The 21,308-nt window shown below is 41.6% G+C and overlaps 1 protein-coding gene and 1 long non-coding RNA gene across 19 annotated transcripts in view; both read left to right on the forward strand.

The window, feature by feature from the left end:
* The window catches only part of RERE (arginine-glutamic acid dipeptide repeats), a 402,826-nt gene that overhangs the window by 338,819 nt on the left and 42,699 nt on the right, over positions 1-21,308 (forward strand). For 13 of the 18 annotated variants that reach the window (XM_070610911.1, XM_070610920.1, XM_070610914.1 and 10 more), the window contains one exon: positions 1,923-2,003. In XM_070610911.1, the coding sequence (XP_070467012.1) occupies positions 1,923-2,003 (81 nt within the window). Of the gene's footprint in view, positions 1-233; positions 698-901; positions 1,201-1,922; positions 2,004-2,070; positions 2,962-21,308 lie in introns of those variants that run through there. The other 5 variants (XM_070610926.1, XM_070610929.1, XM_070610927.1 and 2 more) reach the window with 5 other exon arrangements.
* LOC139082000 (uncharacterized) lies at positions 11,684-17,951 on the forward strand. Its single transcript, XR_011537595.1, has 2 exons — positions 11,684-17,471; positions 17,545-17,951. It is a non-coding gene; the product is annotated as an uncharacterized lncRNA (long non-coding RNA).

The following is a 21,308-nucleotide window of genomic DNA, read 5'->3' on the forward strand; positions in this document are numbered from 1 at the left end:
ACCTGTCTGCCATGCCTGCCAGACTAGAGCTCCTTGAGGGCAGGGCAGTCTCCTTCCTCTCTGTGTGCCCTGTGGAGATGCTCTGCATATAGCCCAGGATGCATGTTGATCTTATGAATGATACTTCTGTCAAGTAACAAAGGTCACCCTTCATCAGACTAAAGGAGGGCTTCTTTCTTGTACCTTGACAGATTTTTCCTCTGAACTATACGAATTATATTGAAAACTGACAATGATGAGTCATATCTTAGAAAGGGGTGAAATCTGAAAATGCAGAAACTCCAGGAATGGAGTAGGAGGTTGCAGATCGGTCTTGCAGGCCAGGGCTGGCTCTTCACTGAATTTGCCCGGCTGGTCTCAAACACGGGGAGTGGGAGGGACTCTCCTCCCGGTGGGCAGGTGATTTATTGGCTGGGAAGCTTCCGCGGTGGTTTAGTTGTGAAACGGCGCCCTGCGAGGTGCAGGCTGATGCCTGGGCCGGGCGGGAGTGGCCGTCCACAATCCCGGGCCGGAAGGGACCACGGGGGTCGTCGGGGCCAGCCCCCCATCTCGCAGCCTGCGGGCGGTGGGCGTGTGTCCGTCGCGTTGCTGACTCTGCCCGCGTGGAGGGAGGATTGGAGACGGAGAGGCCTGGGAAGGGCCCGGAGTGCCGGCTTGGCCCCAGCCCCGCGGGAGCCCTCTGCTCGCGCTCGCCGCGGTAGGGAGGAAGTTTCTCTGCTTTGCTGCCGGGGTTTACTCCTGCTGTTCGGAAGGAAGAAACCGAGATACGTCGCCGGGGTCCCGGGAGGCTCTGGCCGAGGGCCCGACGCAGAGCCCCGGGGTGGGGGCCGGAGCGCAGGGCCGGCGGGCGGCGCGGCGATCCAGGCCGCCTTTTGCAGCCGCCCGCGGCCGCGCCGGGCTCAGCGCGCCGCGCTCGAGCCTCCTCCCCCGGCGGCGGCGGCGGCCGCCCCAGCCCCGCGCCCCCCGCGCCCCTCGCCGCGCGGCCCCGCCGCAGTCACACGCCGAGCCGCGCCGGCCGCCTCCGCCCAGCGCTTTGTGGAGCGGGAGCCGAAGCCGAGTGACAGGCGCGGCCTCTCTCCGCCCCGGACCCTGAGTGCGGCCGGCGCCGGCCCGGCGTACCTGTGGCTGCCGGGCCGCCCGGCCGGCCAGCCGCGAAGTGCCGCGGGGGTCGCGGCACGGGAGCGGGCTTCGAGCCCCGAGGTGGGCGCCGGGGGAGCCTGGGGCTGCCCCACTGCGCCAGGGGGGGGGCTGTCCGGGACGAATGGGACAAAGTGAAAGTCTCCAGACTGCTAAGGAAATGGGGCGGGGGCGGTGAGGGGCATCAGGAAGAAGGAAGGGGTGCCGATGGTTCTTTATTTGGTGCCTTGGAGCGGCTTTTAATGGCGATGGCGGGGCAGGCCATCTGGGGTTCCGGCTCCCAGTGGGCTTCCGAGATATCGATGCTTTCCTGGTGAATTCTTCCGATTAACGAAAGGGCCTTTTAATCTTCTGGGGTACCCTTCTGTAGAAAAGTCTCCACGTTTGGTTGTTTCCCCCTTTCTGCTCGACACTGGGAAGCTTCGTTCTCAGGTGGAAAGCAGTTATGCCGTTTTATTGAAACACGGAGTATATTTGTTGTTTATACCTTCATGGACCAGTGCGGGGACTGGTGGCACAGAGGGCACGGATTGCTTCTTAGCCTCAGACACAGGATGTCCTCCTAAACCTGTCTGGTGTGTGGTTAGGGTTCTGATGACGGCTCTTCACGGCCTGCCCTGGCCATGAGTCCCAGCTGTGCTGCTGTAATATTCCCCCAGCCTCGCCACTATTCCCTAAGACTTTTTTGCGGTTGTTACTGTGCTGATTGCAGATATCTTTGCTTTGCTGACATCCTGTTTTGCTTTTGGTTTTAAAATCCCATTTGCCGTTTCTTTTTATCACAGAAACGCTTCGTTAAGGGGCTCAGGCAGTACGGCAAGAACTTCTTCAGAATTAGAAAGGAGCTGCTTCCCAATAAGGAAACAGTGAGTACAATTGGACTTTATGTAACTTGATTTTTTGCCTCATTGCTCCTGCTGCTTCTCTGCACTTGATCTTATGAAATGGTTTCCTTTAAGCCTGCGCTGTGCTCAGACTTAGGCTGGCCTATAGGATCCTATTCATTTTACTTCCTTCACTTTTAGTTTTAGCTCATGATTTTAGACAGTAAAGTGACAAATTATGCTTGTCTCCCCAGAAAAAAAGTGGACTTGTAAGAACAGAAAGGTCTTTGGCAACAGAGGGTTAGTGGGGCATAGAGGGGAGTCTGGGGTGTTAGGGAGTTAACATCTAATTTTAATTACAGTGGCCGAAATAGGAAATGTCGTTTATCTCTAGCTTGGATTTGGTTATTGACAAAAGTCATCAACCAGACAGCAGAATTAAGAGGTTTGTAGCTCGCTTTACTTTGGATTCTATTGGGACTTTTTCTTTATTCAATGTTGGTATGTTTTGAAGAGTAGCTTTAACTCGTTAATTTTCCAGCCCTAAAAGTTTGTACTTTTCATTGGGCAGATACACAAGGATTCTTATAAATTGCTTAAATGAGGCTTTTAAAAAATTACTTTGATGTTTCACAAAGCTGAGAGTCAGATCTTGCTAAACTTGGGGTGGGAGGGTTTGCTGAGGAAACTTCAGAGTGAAGTTGTATGAAGAGAATGCTAGCAGGGAATTCGGTCTCCTTTACCAGCAATTTGCTACAGGTGATAGTGGAGGAGGGTAGGAGAGAGTCCTTCTGGCAGCCAAGGAAAGGGGAGCCTGGGAGTGGAGTAGGACCAGCCGCTTGCCAGAGTCTGGTGGAAGTGGAGCCCAGTAAGCAGCAGTGTTCTTCAGAACTTGGGGCTGGAGGGTGAATATTTAGGCATGGAGCTGCTTTTTTTAGGGGGGCTGGAAAGAGGGAGTGTGAGAGAGGAAGTGGATGAAGAATATCCTTTATAAAAGCAGGTGGGTTGTTTTGGTTTTTGGTTTCTAATTGGGTGTTGTTTATTGCATTCCTCTGTTCCATTTTCATTCTTTTATTCTGGGTGGTGGTGGTGGTTTTAATGAACTGTTTCTCGACACTTTCTGTATAGTTCCTTATGAACACTGATAACCCATAATAGGGAAGAAGGGTTCTGAGGTTTCAAGTATAGTCTCATATAAATTGGTGGTTTGCATCAATCAATCATAATTAGATTAAGCTTTTAATATTTATTATACATCTCAATATGCTGAGATGGGTCATTTTGAGAATGGTAAAAAAAAAAAAGTAACTGTTTATAGACATTAAACTAAAATATATTGTAATCAACTTATTTTTTGCTCTTTCCAGAACAGATTTGAAAGAGATATTTAATGTGGAACAGTGAAAGAAGTGATTTGACCTAATGTGATGGGCCAGATTATAACCTCTCAACTGAAGTTTTATCTATCCCTGTGCTCTGCTAAAAGTTGCAAACCATGAAGAATTTGATATAAGATAGTGCTCAACAATTATTTTATTTTTCTGCTTAAAAAATAAACTTATAGTAGCAAGATTAAGCATTAATCTAAAATCTGTCTAGCTTTTGGAAATGCCAGACAATTTTATCTAGTGGTTTATCTCTCCAGTGGGAATGGATTTGAATAACCTTTAACCTAGGGTGAGGGTCTTCTAATCTGTTTTTCTTCTTGTTCTTGGTTGTCTGTTATTTTTATTGATGACATCTGACTCAATAAGCAGCCTTTTCTCCTCCACAGAGTTGTTCTCAGTGCACCAAACTTCTGAGCTGGTTCTCAGGACCTCTTTCCTGAGATCTTTCCCCATCACCTCTGCCATCCCTGTTTCCCAGCCATGTGGCTCCTCTTCTCACTTTTCTGATACCCAGCAGTCTTCCTGTTTCCAGCCTCTTCATCAGGGCACGAGAATTGGAGCTACTGGGAGAGTTTTCAGCTCTGGACGATTTATTATGGCTGACATTGGCTAAATGTTCTTAGTGTCCTGCTGTCTTTTGCATAGAATTGGAGGAGTTTGGTAGTAGGGTAAATCTGTAAGTATTCTAATCAACTGGGAGAGATAGTCATCTCATATTTTCCTTAGTTATCAACATAGCCAAGCTAATCATTCACAATTCATAGGGAGGGGAGGGCAAAGGTTATTTTTCATTTTTGCTGCAGAAGATGAGAAAATTTGCAGGTGCTAGTGTTCTTGGTTCAAAACTTCCTTGGTAGAAATCTTCACATGGTCATGCTTCGCAAATCCTTCTGATCTAGAGACTTGCCACATTCTCTTCTATTTACCAGAATTATTAACTCATTTCTTTGGTATTCTCAACTGACTTGAAACTTCAGAAGGGTGTCAGCATCCAAAAGCACACGCCTGATTGGGCATGGGCGCGAAGGTCAGCAGACCTGTGTTCTATTCTTGGCCTTACCGGTAACTATAGTACTTGATGATCTCTTTTAACTGTGCAGTCTGCTTTGAGCTGTTCTTTGGGAAGTTCAGGTCAAATCCTGACAAGGACTGGGAAATTTTTTTCTCTAAAATGGTGTTTCTTTGCATGAGAATTTTATAGGTGCTACAATCTTTGTAAGATATTTGCACCTCTTTGTCTTTTGCTGGGTCTGACAGCAAAGTGATGGTTCTTGCCTCCTCTGCCACTGTGGGGCCTTAGGCAGATTATTCAACCTCTCTATCCTTTAATGTCTGTGTCTGTAAAATGAAGTGATCTTTTTACCCCTTAGAATTGTTTTGAGAACTTAGATGAGATAACGTCTATAAAGAGTACATAAAAACACTTGAAAATGATTGTTTTCCCCATCTACCCCAAATACTACATAAAGTAGCTAAATGCTATGAAAAGTACAGAATTATTTTCTACTTGTAAACATACTGAACTTACATAAAAAGATATTACCTATTTTTCATTAACCTGTTTTGCCAAAAACCCTTTCAGTTGAAAAACTGGGAAGGGGGGATGAAGGGCAGTGCCTCGTTTTAAGGATGTATTTCCTCTGTCTTGAAGTTTTGTTGAAGAGACTTCCATTCTTACCAGTTCATTCCATGTGGTCATGCAGACAAAGGTTCCTGGTGGGCATAGACATAAACAGCTTTCCTAGCTCTTCTGGTTTCTGGTGTTTATTAGACAGGAGCTAAATCTGGCTTTTCTCTGGACACTGCTGCCCACTGAAGTGGGAATGGTGGCTGTGATTGCGGAAAACCAACTGTTTATAGAGGTTTAGTTGAGTGGGTATTACGTGTTAACCTCATGGTACCCAAGAGAATAACTGCAAGTCAGATACTGTGGAATCATGGTTGTACAAATATCCCATAGTTTACATATGATCTTTCTCCCTATTCTCCCTTTCTCTATAACCATTTGTCTCCCTCAATATGCTTACAAGGTGTATAGTTATCTTTAGTAGTAAAATATATTAAGAAATATTTGCTGAGCATCTCAGATTCCCCTTGGCTCTATACCTCTTCTCCCTCAAGACACTGTTTGGCCTAAACCACATCAGAGTCTTCGTGTTAGTACATTTGTATAAATCAATGTGAGTGTCCCATGACTGAGCCTCTGACAAGATGGTGGGGAACCAGGATTCTTGGGTTCTGCTTTAAGCACTGCCATGTAGTCGTTGGGTCGATGAATTACATGACTTCTGATGTTAAGGTAATACCTGAAAAAATAGGAGACCTAATAGAGTTGAAACTTAATTACCAGGAAGGGAACCCATGTTATGAAAAATAGAAAATCATGGGTGTTCCAAAAAGAACTTTTCATTTGATTTTTATACACAGTGCAGTTTGCTTCAAAATCATGAGATAATTACTCAGGTGACAGTGACGAATGTCTTCTTTTACCCTGAGAATATGTCTGTGTTGTTTGAATGAAAGACTTTCCATGTCTGACACCTGGATGATTGTCCCTTAAATCCTGGCTGGCCTTTGTGTATAGCTCTGTGTACTGTTATTCAGACAAATTCAGCTAGCATTGGATCATAGACAAGGGAGCACTTGCTCAATGACCTGTCTCAGATACGGCTAACATTAGCGAGAAGACAGTTTGATCTGCCCCAACTTGGTAGAGAGAAGAGGTATCTGCAAAGTGTTAGCCTCTGGAGGGAGAACGTGAAAAGGCGCACACCCTGACTGTCTTTCTTATCTCTGTAGTTTTATTTTTGAGCACTTAGCCCAAAAGAGATTAAGCTCATGTTACTTGTAAACCCAGTTGCTGGTGCATTAGTATTTACTGTACTAGAAACTCATTTTCACCCACTTCCATTTTCAGAGCTAGACATTCTTTTTGTGCCAACTGAGCAGTGTGATGGGTGGAATATCTATAAAGAGAAACAAGGTGCTATCCGTGCCCCACAGGGAGCTGGCGTTACAGTGGGGAGGATGAACCATTGACATGCCTGTCACATTTGGCAGTATGTGCTAAGGGCCCTGGTGGAGGTTCAGACCCCACAAAGTGAGTTCAGAGGCTGGGGACTTTTGGAAGGCTAATTGGAGGGCGTGGTGTCTGAACTGAGCTTTGAAGGAAGGATATGTTTTTTGGACAGGCCACGTTGAGAGGGTGGAGGAAAAGTGACTTTCCAGCTGTAGGAAATATCATGAGTAGAGGCATGAAGACAGGAAATTGCAAAACGTGCCCAGCAAGTATATTAGTGTGCTTGGAGAGAAGGTTGCATGAGCTGATACAGGAGGATTTAGGCCAAATTTATGGCTTGGAGGTAGACTTTGGGGGACCTTGCACTCTCTCCAAAGAGTGTGTTTGGGGACCCATGGAAGTCTCTTAAGAAGAGATGTGAGAGCATCTGGGCTGAGCTATGGGAGTGTTCTTGAACAGTATGAACAAGATGGAGACCAGAGAGGAGGTTCTCGTAATAATTCAGTCTTGTGGTAAGACAGAAAATGGGGAGTTGAAAGTGATTTATGGAAATGGAAGAGTGCCTTTTCTCTTGATTTTCTCTACTGAAAAGGTGTCACTTTTTTTGAATGGGGCCAAGAGCTCAGGGAAGGGGCAACTGGTTTGATGTTTTGAGTGATAGGATGAAAAGTATTAGAGATTTAAAATTTTAATTTAAGAAATAACATGACAATCAACCACCTTTCTCAGCCACATTTCTGGGAGTGAATTTTATTAAATATGTACATAACTACTGAATATTCATTGTTCATTTCTTTAGGCAAAATGTCTTTTGCATAGAGCATATTCCTCCAGCAAAGAATGACTGCTGCTGAGAAAGGGCTCTAAGACTGAGTAATCAAGATTCTGTTAATATTAAGAGGTAAAAATGACTCTAGCATTCAATATGAGCTTTCAGCATGAAGTTTTATTTAACTTCAGATTATAACCTTAGATAAACAATTTTCTAGCCTCATTAATGCTTAATCTAATGTTACATAACAAAGTCTGAACTTCCTGAATAGGCTAGTACTATTGAGGATACGAATATGTTATAGCCACATGACAATACTTGAGAAAGTCTCTGGTTTTAAACCCAGTATCTCTCCTGCAAATGCTCCCTGCTCATAGTGTGGGCCTCCTACCATCATTGTCATCATCACCTGGAGCTTATTAAAATTACAGATTCTTGAGCTCCTGTCCATTCCTATTGAACCAGAATCTGCATTTTAATCAGTCCCCACAGGTGATCTGAATGCACAGTAAAGTGTAGGAAGCACTGCTGTTTACAGTAATGCCGACTTGCAGAACCCTGCGCCTGTGTGTCACATCCATTCTTGATAGAACATTGTTTTTATTCTGTTAAAAGTTGTCCATTGTTTCAGTGTTAGGACTATTAGGGCTTGATTTTATTTTTCAAATTGTTATAAAGTATTTCAAACATAGAGAAAAGTCTCTGGGGCTGTTTTCATTATCAGTAATAAAATTTCATAGTATAGCTTCCTTCTTCCCATCTCACACTCCCATTTTTTCCTAGAAACACATTGTAACTCCTGTCGTATTTCATAGAAAAACTGTTGTCCTCTTTATGGTGTGGCATGCAGTCATAGTATGTGAGTTAGGCTGAGCTAGACTCTATTTGTTTCTAAAAGAAACCTGTTTATTTGAAAGGATGGCCTTCTCTTATTAATATGAAGTTTACATATTTAATATTCACTGTTTCTTTCACTGGCATTCTCATATGAAGTAGAAATATAAATACTTTGAGAGGTTGGCAAGATTGGGTACAAGGAGAGACTTGTGCCGTACCTTTTCTCTTAATAACTTGTCCTCGAGTCCATGCAGATAGAGTTGGAATTTTCCATTCAGGCCAGAAGTGATTACCGATAGAAGCAGACATGGCACTTTGGCAGCAAGTCCCGTGATCCTTTAGTTATTCCCATGCAGAGGGTTTGCTCCCATTAAAATGGAGTAGAGACTAGAATCTATTCATTGTGGTAGTCTAAACTGTGTGGATATTTGACTGGGTAGTGTTCCAGTCTTGACTAGGGTAATCTAAAAGAGATTGGCTGATTCCCTTGTATAAGTGAAGCAGATAAGAAATTTGCATGTAAGAAAGTTTTGGTGGTGATGTTGGGGGAAAAAAGGAAGTCTTAAATTAGGTGACTTTTTAAACCAAGGGCCTTGGATATTTGCTCTTCTCAGTGTATATGTCTTTGGCCTGTCCTTGGCCTTATCCTTCCTATTAGAAGTGGTGGGAAGGGCGTGAGGGTGCTTCAGTTGTGCAATGTATTACTTGTAGAAACTGCACGCAAATGAAAAAGGCCTTGGACTTGTAAAGTGTTATTGAACACAGTGCTGTTTATATGGATCAGTTATTTATTTAGCTCTTGGAATTTGCTAATGTGTATTTCTTATGATTTGGCTTCATCTTGGTTACCTGATGACTTCTAGATGGAGACATTTATGACTTTGAAGCCTAGATAGACTCGCCCATTTTATTAGCTAGTAAAACAAATGAAAGGTTTGAAATGGTTTTTAAAAAGACTTATAAGTTGTGATTACTGTAGTTATATTCAATGTGTTTATCCACTTGGAGCTCATATTTTATATCATAAATAATTACTTTTTTAGCCTTGTATGATCTGTGAACCCATTCTAACTTTGAAAATACAGTTTGCTGATGTTTTAAAAAATACATCTAGTCTGTTAAAAACTGACATTAAAAGTGTTTTAAAATGTGTCTGAAATCATAATCCTTGAATAGTTGATTCATTTTAAGCTTATTTGAAGTTGTGTCCTTGAGTAATACTTTTAGGAAAATAAAGTAAAAATTTGTTGTATTGTTTTGAAAAGTAAGCAAAGCATTCACCTCAGTCTTCCTCACATCTGCTTACCAGTGGGGAACTTACCACTGGTAACTTACCTCCCCCAAGAACATTTTTTTTCTGTTGTATGTAATTGAAAAACCATTAATCGTATTATGGAAGTAAGAAAAGCAAGCAGGAGACATCTTTTTTGGGACACCAGAACTCCATTGACCTAAGTTTTCTTTTCGAGATGTTTTATTTTTAAACTAAGTTTCAATATTAATGGTCTTTGTTATTTTTCCCACTTTGGATATATGATTCTTTGTTCTGTTCAGGTGTCTTAAATCCTTCTTCTGAACCCTCTCAATTGTGGCATCATAATTCTCTTAAATACCTTTGAGGTATTTAAGCCATCATCACATTTGGCAAAATTGGGAGTGTGTTGGGAACTGTTTTGGGGAACCTTTGGTACCCAATGCCTGTGCTCTCTCTAGAGTGTCAGAGGTGCCTGAGGGTGCTCACCCTCATGGAGCTCACAGTCTAGTGAAGAGGCCGGCGGGGCTTGTCTTCTTCTCTGGAAGGTGCCTGAGTTACAGTTGTGGAGATTGTTCAGAGCTCAGTTATATAAGTCCTGCTTGGGCTGTAATCTCTGAAAGCCACATGAGCCCTTTTCTCTATAGACTGGTGGCCACTACACAAAGAGCCCAATTCCTCTGTCAGAAGAATTGCATTTTGATCTGCTCTTTAGAAATTTATATATATTTTATTTTAGTCTTGGACTTCAGACTTTGCTTCCTTTTTTCTTCCATGCATTTCTATTCTGCACATGTATATGCATGTATGTATTTATGTAGAACATAAGACCTGCTGAGCAGGGACCTCATTTTAATACTTTATGCCACCATTAGTGCCCTATAACAGGCTCTTACTTAATATTTGTTAAAAATGAAATATGTGTGTGTCTTCACACATGTCTGAATGATGGGATAGAAATACATTATAATCATAGATATATAATTATTGGTCCTAGAAGGTTAAAACTCCTCGATGTTTTTGGGGAAAAGTTTTCCTCATCTTTTGCTCTTTTGTGTTGGTTTTCATGATCTGCTTTGATGCTGTTTTAAGGACCAGTTGAACCCTGGGCATGCAGGCTTTAGATTGTGTAGTGGACAGAAAATCCTTGTTAACTCTAGCGCCCCTGGGTGGGAAGACTAGCACCTGGAGTTCGCTGGTCCACATCGGACCTTCCTGTTCTCTTTGTCATGGCAGTAAATCACCTCTACTATTTGCATAGCAATTCTGTTTTCTAGATTATTTATAAGATTGAAACTCATTGTTTATTTTTCTCAGCAGGTTTATTGAGCGAGAGAAGAAAATATTGTCTTAAGCAGTAGAATAAGCCATTACCCAATTGCAGCTTGGCTTCAAAATGATCACGAGAGAGAGAACTGGAGATGAGAGAGAGAGAGAACTGGAGATGAGAGCCAAACGAGGTGGAGGAGGTTAAGTGTTGCCAGATCTCTGCAGCTTTGCAAGATTCCTGTGACTGTTTATGGATTTTTTTTTCCTTTTAGTCAGTTAGTGACTCACCATCATATGCCATTTTATTATCTTGAAAACAGTCTCTGGAATTTTTATCCTGTGTCTTTGCTGTGTGAGTGAAACACTACTGAGGATGTTCTGAACAATATTACGTTAAAGTTTTTTTCCTATGATGCTTTGGTTATGTGTTTTCAGCTGCAGCCATTGTCTCTTTGTTCCCATGTGCAGGCATTGAATTTTTCTTGAGTTTGGCAAGAAATGCTGACTTTTGTGTGTTTGGTTATTTTAGAGGGCTGTAGCAGTGTAGGTCCAGTGCCTTTGGGATTTGGTGATTATTGATTTAGGCATACTCCTCCTAGGATCAGAACTCAGTTCTCCTTCCCACAAATGCTCTGTTTGGGAAATGTGCTAATGAGGTACACTGAATCAGGTCAGAGGTTTGTGGCCTTAAGTTGTCAGGGGAAGTGTTAAATTTGGGGAGGGAATCTGGAATTTGCAGAACAATAGGAAGAATAATTAAATTCTAAAGGAAATAGGCCCAGTGAATCCATATGCATGGCCAGCTTCAGCCAAGTAAAGCAGGCAGTAAGTAAAGCAAAACTAGGCAAACTGTAGATATTCTGGAAAATGTGGTATAAAAAACAAAACCAAGCTTTTAAAATGAATTTCTAAGTTTGCCCTGTCCTGTGCACTGAATTCACTTATCAAAACTTGAAGTCCTTATTTCTTCAAGTGACTCAAGAGAAAAGTCCCTGCGCTTCTTTGTACCATGTCTATCAGATGATTTGACAGAGTAGTACAGTTAAAGGATGGAGTACTTCTTATATAGTCATTTTGTGTTTCTATTAAAACATGCAAGTTTACAATTAGAAATATGTACCCATTTGTCCAGTAAATTTGTCTTAGACTCAAAGCATACTGTTTTCTTTTGTACTATATCCTGTTCTGATTACTAATTTCCCTCTACATACTTTACCTGGCATGTTATATTTATATTACTTACGTTCGTTGTATAAAAGTTTTCTAGAAATCAGTGACTTAGGATGTTTAGATAGTGTGAATGTAAAAAGTTTATTCCTAATATCAGTCGATCAGCAAGCACTTACAGACTCATTGAGTATGATGAGAAGATAAGAGATGTGGTTCTGCTCCCTGGGGCTGTCTCCAGCTGTTTGGTTGCCACAGTGTGAGTTGGCATGAACCCAAGTTCTAAACTCTGTGGTGTGGACATTAAGTGGTGATAGGAGTCCGAGGAGCTGAAGATGAGGGCTGAGGGAATTGTGCTTATCCTAGAAGATATGCAGTTAGAATTGGAAGCTTTTTGAAGGATAGGTGTTTTTAAATGTTAAAACTTGTTTGAAATTCCTTGCCAAAGAAAGTCCTTGCAGTATCCTTGTTGTCTATTGAAAAATTTCCCAATACCTGAATGCCTCTATAGCATTCCTACAGAGTAGCTGCCCTGCTGTTCCTGAGAACCTGGAGACATTGAACCCATTAAATGTGACCCTGGTGGTTTGGCACAGTTCCATCGTTTGAAATGTCCTCCTTTTATTAAATTGGAATCTGAATCACTTCATCTTCTATACGTTGTCCTGGACATGTCCCTTGATGACATAGAGAATTATTGCCATGATCCTCCCTCATGGAGGCTCTTCAGGTGGGTCAGGGTAGTTTTCACATTCCCTGCCCAGGCCTGTGGCCTTAAGCTGTCCAAGCATGCTTCTGCATCCCACACCATCCATTCTAGGTGAGCTCCTTTGTTGTTGGCGCTGTCACAGTGTTGACCAGCCAGAGTGCCCCCATCCCTTGCCTAGCCTTCTCCCTTACCCTGCAGAAGTCACATCTTAGGTTTTGTTTAGTCTTTTGGGTTTAGCATACCTTAAGGTTAGCATTTTTAATCCAGTTCCCATTTCCCACAATGAGAAAGTGTCAACATTAAGATTTAGTAAAAGACGTTACCTGATAGAGCAATGCGTAATCAGACTGTCTTATCAGTTTGGCCATTTTAACACCTGGAGTGGACCTGAGCAAATATTTCCAGTGCCAGACCACAGCATAATCGTGTGTGAAACAGTTGGCTCTTTCCTTATGGAATAGACCGTTAGCTTTAGTCACTACCCAGGGCCTCAGACCCTCCCCGGGAACCTTGTTCATGCTGATCATCTTGACACCAAATCAGTCCCTCAGCCCATTCCTACATGTTTTGGTAAACTGTGGCTGAAGATGAAGATAGCAGTCATTTAGCAGACATATGCCTTCCTTTGCTGCTTTTCTTTCAACCAGCTGTTGAAAGCAAAGCTTGAATGCCAGAGTTCTCCTCCCCCTCAGAAGTAAAAAGTTTGGAAATGGACGGTTCACAGACTAAAGTGGGAGCCCTGGATTTTAAGGTAAAATCATTGTTCTCATGCTTGCTGTCGGTCTTCCACATTAGAGTTTCTGCCTTTCACTAGGCTTTTCCCCTTCCTAGATCCCTCCTGCCTCCTTCCAGATGGGTGCAGGGGGTACCCCAGCGATACACTTCACAGTCAGCGTGCCCTTGCAGAGAAGTGTGGCAGTTCCGCTTTTCTCCCTCGGTGCTCACCTGGTTGTCATAACAGACTCATCCAGTCTGAGTAGGTAGTCTAGTATTTCATTCTGTTTACCATTGATAGATAACATGAGGGCAAGGTCAGAGGTCAGTAACTCACCTTCACAACTGCTGTCTTGGATAAACACATAGCTTTAGGTATCAGGTTGACCGTTTCCTCTTCTTAGATGCTGTACTCCCTCTGCTGGTTTTGAGACAGCTGACGCTTCCTTGAGAAATATGTGGCTCTGCATTTAAGATGATAGTTTGTGTCCCCAGGTCTTCTACTGAGTATGTTGCTCAAGAAAATCAAGAGAATCTCTCTCTGGCTTTGGGAGAAGTATTTCAGATTTTAGCAAGGATGGCAAGGAGTAAATGTGACGGACGTTCATTTCTAATACCATTCCTCTACCTCACATCCTACCCCTGAAATATTACAACACATTTTCACTTGTTTGGGGTGCCTCCAAACCGAGCATTTCTGTGAGACTTTTTGTTCACTTACAGTTGTTTTCTTTCACTGCCACCCTCTGCCCTCAGCCCAGCCTCCACCTCCCCCAGCACTCACGGCAGGAGTCATTTTTTATAGCACACATAACCTTTAAACCAAAACGAAAGTGCATTGCTTATAACAAAGTGAATCTCTCTTCTGCTTTTATTTTGAAAAGTCCTCCCTGTTGTTTCATGTGGAGGATATTCGTGGTGAAAGCCTGTTCCAAGTAGGCATTTGTGCATCCCAGAGGAACTTTTGATTTATTGCCTTAACTCTGCCCTCCTTTCTCTGTGGTTCAGAAACCTTTAATGATCTGTGAAGCTCTGAGACTTCAGTGCAAAACAGTAGTCATTTTAAGAACCCCTCCTACTATATAAAAGGCCTGCCGGTTTCCACATGCTGCGTTTTTGACTCCCTGAAAGGGTGGCCTCTCACAAATTTTGGTTGTACAGCACGGCATCCTGGGTTGGAGCCTTGATAATGCTTTTGTGAAATATATTTTCTCGTTCTCTCCCTCTCTTTGAAAAGTTGTAATGAAAATTCCGGGCTCTTGGCCAGCCTGTGGGATGTGATACAGTAGGAATGTTTCTGGTGCCCTTTGTTACTGTTGGGCTTTGATTAAGCTTATTTCCCGTAAGCTTAATTGTGCTCCCCCCGCCTCCTCTTTTTTTATGGCTAAGGAGGTTAACTTAGCCAAGGTTAAGCATGTTATTACACAAGCTGCTGCACCCTTAGTAGAGTCCCTGTGCATCCTTTTGTGGCAGAAAGAGACAAGGGGAGAAAACTTTCTCCCTACGTGTTAGCATTTCCTCCCCACAACACGGCCCTCTGCTTTTAACACCAGCTTCAGAAAAATGTTACAAGCCATGCAAGCTGTGTTTGTCTCCCCCGTTTCTTCTACTCGGTGGTTGGTGTTTCAGGAAACCATTGTACAGCTTGTCTTAAGATTTTGTTAAGTTAAAAATCATGGTAGACCTTTCTCTTTGGGGTTTCTGCCAGATGGAGGGAGGAAGCCTCCAGAGCAGCAGTCAACAGACAGTGACATCCTTTGATCCTCCTTGTGGTTCTTTAGTTCAAAAGAAAGAAGTGTTGCAGCTTAGAAAAATATTTTAATACTGCTTTGACTTTGTATTTATTACTCTTTGCATCCTTGCAAATGAGAATACTTTACAGACATTATTTCATCAGTTCTTCAGTACGCTTGTGTAACACAAGGTGCCAGTGTTATTGCACGAGCATAAAGAAGGAAACTGAGGCACAGTGGCACTAAAGGGACGCTCACAGGTACCATCCAGGATGGGAGTGAGGTTGAGCCGAGTGCTGTGAGTGCTTGAGTTTGGGGCCATGTTTACTTTTTATAGAAGGAAAGTGAGATTTTGTTATCATAGAAATTCTTTATTCCCATTGGAGTTCCTTGGCCAACTCACAGTGATGAAGTATAAGTACAGTCATGCATCACTTAACTTGGGGGCAGGTTCTGAGAACTGCCTTGTAAGGCCATTTCACCGTTGTGCAAACATTATAGAGAATATTTACACAAACCTAGACAGTATAGCCTACTACACCTTTAGGCTATATGGTACTCATCTTAGGGGACCACCGTCGTATGTGTGATCCGTTGTTGACCAAAATGTCGTTATGTGGTACATGACTGTACATGTAGTCCCTTTGTGTCCTAGAAATGTTGAGATGCAGACACTGGTAAGCTAGCCAAGGGCACTGGTTGAAACTTCTGTTTGATCAGTGTTCCAGAATCTGCTGTCTCTTACGAAAAATGTGGCCCTGCTTCCTTCTGAGTTAGGTCCTGGGAGGAGCCTGTCTGTTCTATCACACAAGAAGACGAAATTCTGTCATGGCCAGCACAGCTTCACCTTTTCCAGGTTCTGTGCTAAAAATATGCAATTCACCAGACATTTCCTGGATTTCCTAATGCTAACTCTGATCCACCCCTAACTCTGCAGACAGCACTTTCTAGACTTTTAGTTTGAATTAAATTCAATTAAATTTCAAACTTAAAAGTTACAAGAATAATATAAAGAATTGCCATATATCCTTTATCCAGATTCCCCGAATATTAACATTTTATCACATTACTTTTAACTCTCCCCTTTTAATTCTTAGTTTTAATTTGTGGTTATTCATAATAACCATACGTATGGGGTTTTTTCCCCCTGAACTATTTGAGGGGGAGTTGCACCTTTATCCCTAAAAATACCTTAGCATTTTTTTCTCTTTCTCTTTAAAAAATACTTATCTAGTTGGCTTACCCAGAACCCTGCTACTGCAGTTAAAATCTTAGTACACTTAAGCTAATGCTTCGTAGGTATATTTTTAGTAATTTTTCCCCATAAAAACACAAGAAAATATACAGGAGAAAATTAAAATCACTGGTAATTTCTTTACCAAGAGGTGACCACAAGTTAACATTTTGGTCCATATTCTTCAAACTGCTTCTTAGGTATATATCAGTAAATAGTTTAAACAGAAGTGGCCTCTTTCTGTTTTAACTTAGCTTTTTTTTTAACTTTGACCTTTTATGTTAAACATGTATCTGTATCCTCATTTTTGATGGTTTCTTTTGTGGTGAGGAAGATTGACCCTGAGCTAACATCCAATGCCAATCTTCCTCTATTTTGTATGTGGGATGCCACCATAGCGTGGCTTGATGAGTGGTGTGTAGGTCTGCGCCTGGGATCCAAAACCGCAAACCGTGGGCCACCGAAGCGGAATGTGTGAACTTAACCACTATGCAACCGGGCCAGCCCCTGACGGTTGCATTTTAAAAAGATATCATAATTTTATTAACCAACTTCTAATTTTGAACATTTAAGTTATTTTCAGTTTCCAGGTTTTTGATTTTTTTCACTGTAAACAATTTTTTTCTTGATGAATGGCTTTGTCTTATTTTTGTGTCTTGTCCATTTATTTCCTTAAGATAGTTTCCTGGAAGTGTAATGGCTATTTCTTTCAAAGAGTATGTGCATATTTAAGACCTTTAATATGTAGTGCCAAATTGTCCTCCAGAGAGATTAAATTAGTTTGCACTCCTCCCAGAATGCCAAGTTCCCCACAAGCTCTTGACCATTGGCCGTCGTTCTTTTCAATATTTTAACTGATCCTGTAGGTCTTCTTGTTCTGGGAAAACTTATGCTACTGGAACAGCACTCCCTCGAAACAAGAATGAAAAACTGGCCTCCAGTCAGTGGTGAAATGATCCAGAGGCAGATGAATGGTATGGGGACTTGGGACCTCATCTCCCCAGCCCTGGCAGTATTTTGGTAACTGATTAGAGCTGATTGCCATCCTTGAGGAGAGTGAGGTGTGAATGAGGAGTCAAGCCTTAGGGACAGCATTCTGGACCTGCCATATCACCTTGACCGGAGCAGTCCTCCCTTCCACCCTTGAGGTGGCCAGCACCAGTCTGCTGCCATCCAGCTTGCCCTTATGAGTAGCTGAGTGGATTGTTAACCCTGGTTTGTTTTAACTGTAATTTTGGGTTATCCATGAACTCTTCCTCCTTTCTTCTCATTCCCACTCCTGTTAATCAAGGATTGGTTATTTTCATGTTAATAAAGTAATATAGTCTAGTCAATAATTGCTGTGGAGAGAGGGAGCTAAATACTAGTAGTCTCAGTCCAGAATCCCTGGGACTCTCTGGTTGGGTAATAGGTCAGGCTTTGAGTTTTCTCATCTCCTTAAATCTGAATTAAAAGCTTACCTGGTTCGTGGAAATATAATTATATAAAGATTAAGACTGGTAAAATTTAAGATTTTAAATACGTGTATTTAAAATTACTAAAAACCTAGAAAGATTGGAAGTAAAAAGTCTGAATATTTTATTAAAGAAAATAGAAAAAGAACAACCAAAGAAAGTAATAAACAAAAGGGAAATAATAAAGATAACAGCAGATGTTAATGCAATACAAGGAAAAAATGAGATGATCCACACTACAACATGAGATGATCTTTGAAAATACCAATAGAATAGGCAAAGCAATACAGATCCTGAGAAAAAGAGAGTAGGCACAAGTGAACAATATTAGAAACGAATAAAGGAGCCAGTAGAGATAGCCAGACAGAATTTTAAAAACACACACAACAACAACAACAAATAGGACTGCAGTGAAAAATTTTATGACAGGAAATTTTAAAAAGGAGACAAAAAGAGAATTATCAAAAGCGACTCAAGATAGAAACTCTGAACATGTTAATAATCATTAAAGAAATGGAATCAGTGGCTTAAGCACCCCTCTCCCAGCGCCAGTCCCAGACAGTCTTACAGATGATTTGTACCAAATATTTAATTAACAAGTAAATCTTACAGAAACGCTTTCAGAGACCAGGAAGAGAATGAAAGCTCCCCAACTTATTATAAAAGGTCAGTTTACCCTTGATACCAAAACCATATAAGGACAATCTAAAAAGGGAAAATTGTAGGCCAGTCTCTCACTTCACGAACAGGAATACAAAATGTTCTAAGTAAAATATTAACAAGTATGAACCCAGCAATGTATAAAAAAATACTGCATGGTGACCAAGTAGGGTTTATCCCAGGAACACACAGATAGTTTCACATCTGTGTTTCAGTTATCTGCTACTGCATGTCATACCAACCCAAACTTAGTGTGTAAAACAACCATTTTATTATGTTTGTGGGTCTCATGAATCACCAGTTCCAAAGGGGACACAGTGAGGGTAACTTATCTTTGCCTTGTGATTTCTGGGCCCTGAGCTGGGAAGACACAAATGGCTGAGGGTGACATAAACAGCTGTGGTCTTCTTTACTCACATGTTTGGCACCTGGCTGTGATGATAGAGGTTGGGTTCTATCTCTAAGGCTGGGTTCAGCTAACGGTGTCAACTGGAGTACCTGTGCTTCGCCATCACATTTGGCTTGGGCTTCTCACAACATGATGACTGACTCTTCTAAGAGAGCCAGGCAGGAGTGACATGGCCATTCTAACCTAGTGTTAGATGTCATGCAGCTTCATTTCTACCACATTGTATTAGTTAAAACAAGTTACTGAGGCCAGCTCAGATTCAAGAGAAGGGAATTTAGACTTCGTCTTTTGATGGAGGAGTGACAAAGTCACATTAAAGAAGAGTATCTGGCATGGGCTGCCATCCCCACACAGACTGCGGATATTGTTGCAGCCATCTTTGGAAATATAGTTTGCCACATAATATAATGCACTGAGAAACAAATGTGATCATCCCAATAGTTGCATAAAAAGCATTCCATAAAATGTATTATTCTTTATTATAATGACTTTTAGCAAACTAGGAATAGTAGGAAATCTTAATCTGAAAAGGAGTACCTACCAAAACATACATTGAACATCATATTTAAAGGTGAAACTTTTAGGGGCCAGCCCTGTAGCCAAGTGGTTAAGTTCACGCATTCCACTTGGTGGCCTGGGGTTCACAGGTTCAGATCTTGTGTGTGGACCTACACACCGCTCATCAAGCCATGCTGTGGCATCATCCCACATAGAAGAACTAGAGTGACCTACAATTAGTATGTACAACCATGTACTGGGGCTTTGGGAAGGGAAAAAAAAAGAGGAACATTGGCAACAGATGTTAGCTCAGAGCCGATCTTCCTCACCAAAAAAAAAAGACTTTTAGACGTATTTAATTTAAAATAAAGAGCAAAATAAGGATGCCTACTGTCCTCACTAATATTAGACTATGTACTCAAATTTCTATATGAAGTAGTCATATAAAATAATCAGACAAAAACATACATGTACAAGACACAGAATGGAAAGGAAGAGACAGAATTGTGATTTGCTGTTGATACGTTTAAATACATAGAAAATTTAGAGTCTTAATTAGCAAAACAAGTGAAAATAGAATAAAATTGCTATAGTTGAAAGATCAAAAATCATAGGTGTTCCTATGGACCAACAATAACCAAGTAGAAAATGTAATAGATTAAAAATTCTGTTCCCAGTGGCAACAGAAACTATAAGATTCCTAACAAGTATAATGATGTGTAAGGCCTTTATTTTTTTAGAAAAATAACATGCTAAGACACATAAATAAAAAAGACTTAAACGACCTGAAAGGATGGAGAGATGATGTAGCAATGTTGATCGATAAAACTACTCATTATAAAGATATCCTTACTCTCATTACTATATCAATTCAATATGATTTCAGTCAAAATTTCAACAGTTTTTTATGGAAGTAGCAGACTGATTTATGTGGGAGAATAAAGACCCAAAAGTAGCAAGAAAATTCTGAAAAATGAGATAGGCTTTGCCCTATAAGCTAAGACTTGTAAAGCTAGAGTAATTAAGACAGTGTAGTGTTGATGTAAAACAGACAAATGTTGTTAGAATGAGGGCAGACCTGTGTGGAATCAGTGGTTGATGGAGGTCAGATTGTAGCTGCCCTTGGATTGTAGGGGAAATATGGAGATTCATCAGCCAAATTCAATACTAATTCTTTGGCCAGGCATTCAAGGCCCTTTATATTATGACTCAAATCAGCTTTCCCAGCCTCCTTTCCTGCTGCTTCCTTTCACCTGTGCACCTCAAGCCCTAGCCAGACACCCAGGCTTCCCATCTTTGTCTTAGATTTCTTCCTGTGGTTTCCTGCCCAGAAGGCCTGCCCCTCCTTTACTCTAGGTACAAAACCCTATATATTTACAAACTTAATTTCCTTCATCAGTCCTTTCCTGATCTAAAGGGGATGTAATTCCTATGATCTCTCCTTCCTTTGAACCTCCGTAGAACTACCTGCCTCTCTCAGGGCATTTATTTGACTCTCTTTTGTCGTACAGAATTATATCTTGTGCCCCCTTTTTTGGACTGAACTCCTGAAGACAGGGAGTGTCTTGCTTATATTTATTTGTCTCTGCAATAGTGCCTTGCACATAGATGCTTAAGAAGTATTTGTAATACTGAATTAAAGTTAAAGGTTGAAATCAGTCTTTTTGAAGATTATTCTGGCAGTAGCATGAATTGGAGAACAAAGAGCCTGAAATCAGAAAGGACAGATGACAGAAGGTTGTAGTGGCTGAAGGTCTCAGTGTTGAGGACCTGAAGTCAGGGGATAGTGCTCAGGACAGATGGAAAAGACTAGAAGACCCCAGAACTGATTGCACATGGGGGAGAAAGGTGATAAACGTCAAAGGAACGCAAATCCCCATGGCTTGGAGAACTAAGGAGGTAGCATTAAACAAAAGAACAGCAAAATTGGGTTAAGCTGCCATTTTGGTTACAAAGTTGCAAATGTGTTGGTTTTTTTACATTTTCACTTTCACACATGCTTTTGCTTTGGTAAATGTGGCAAAGAAGGTTTTGTTTTGTGGTAGAACAGCATAGTTGCTAAGCAAACAGAACTCAAAGTTGGGTTGAAAGCCCAGCTCTGCCATTCATCCCCTGGGGGCTTTTTATAAGTCTCTCAGATACTGTAAAATTTAGGTTCCTCACTAGTAACATGGTGGCACAATTAGAAGCTCCCTCAAGGAGTTGTGGTGAAAATTAAATACGGCAACAGTG

Source organism: Equus przewalskii, chromosome 2 (genome assembly GCF_037783145.1).
Source record: "Equus przewalskii isolate Varuska chromosome 2, EquPr2, whole genome shotgun sequence".
In the NCBI taxonomy this organism is placed as follows: domain Eukaryota; kingdom Metazoa; phylum Chordata; class Mammalia; order Perissodactyla; family Equidae; genus Equus; species Equus przewalskii.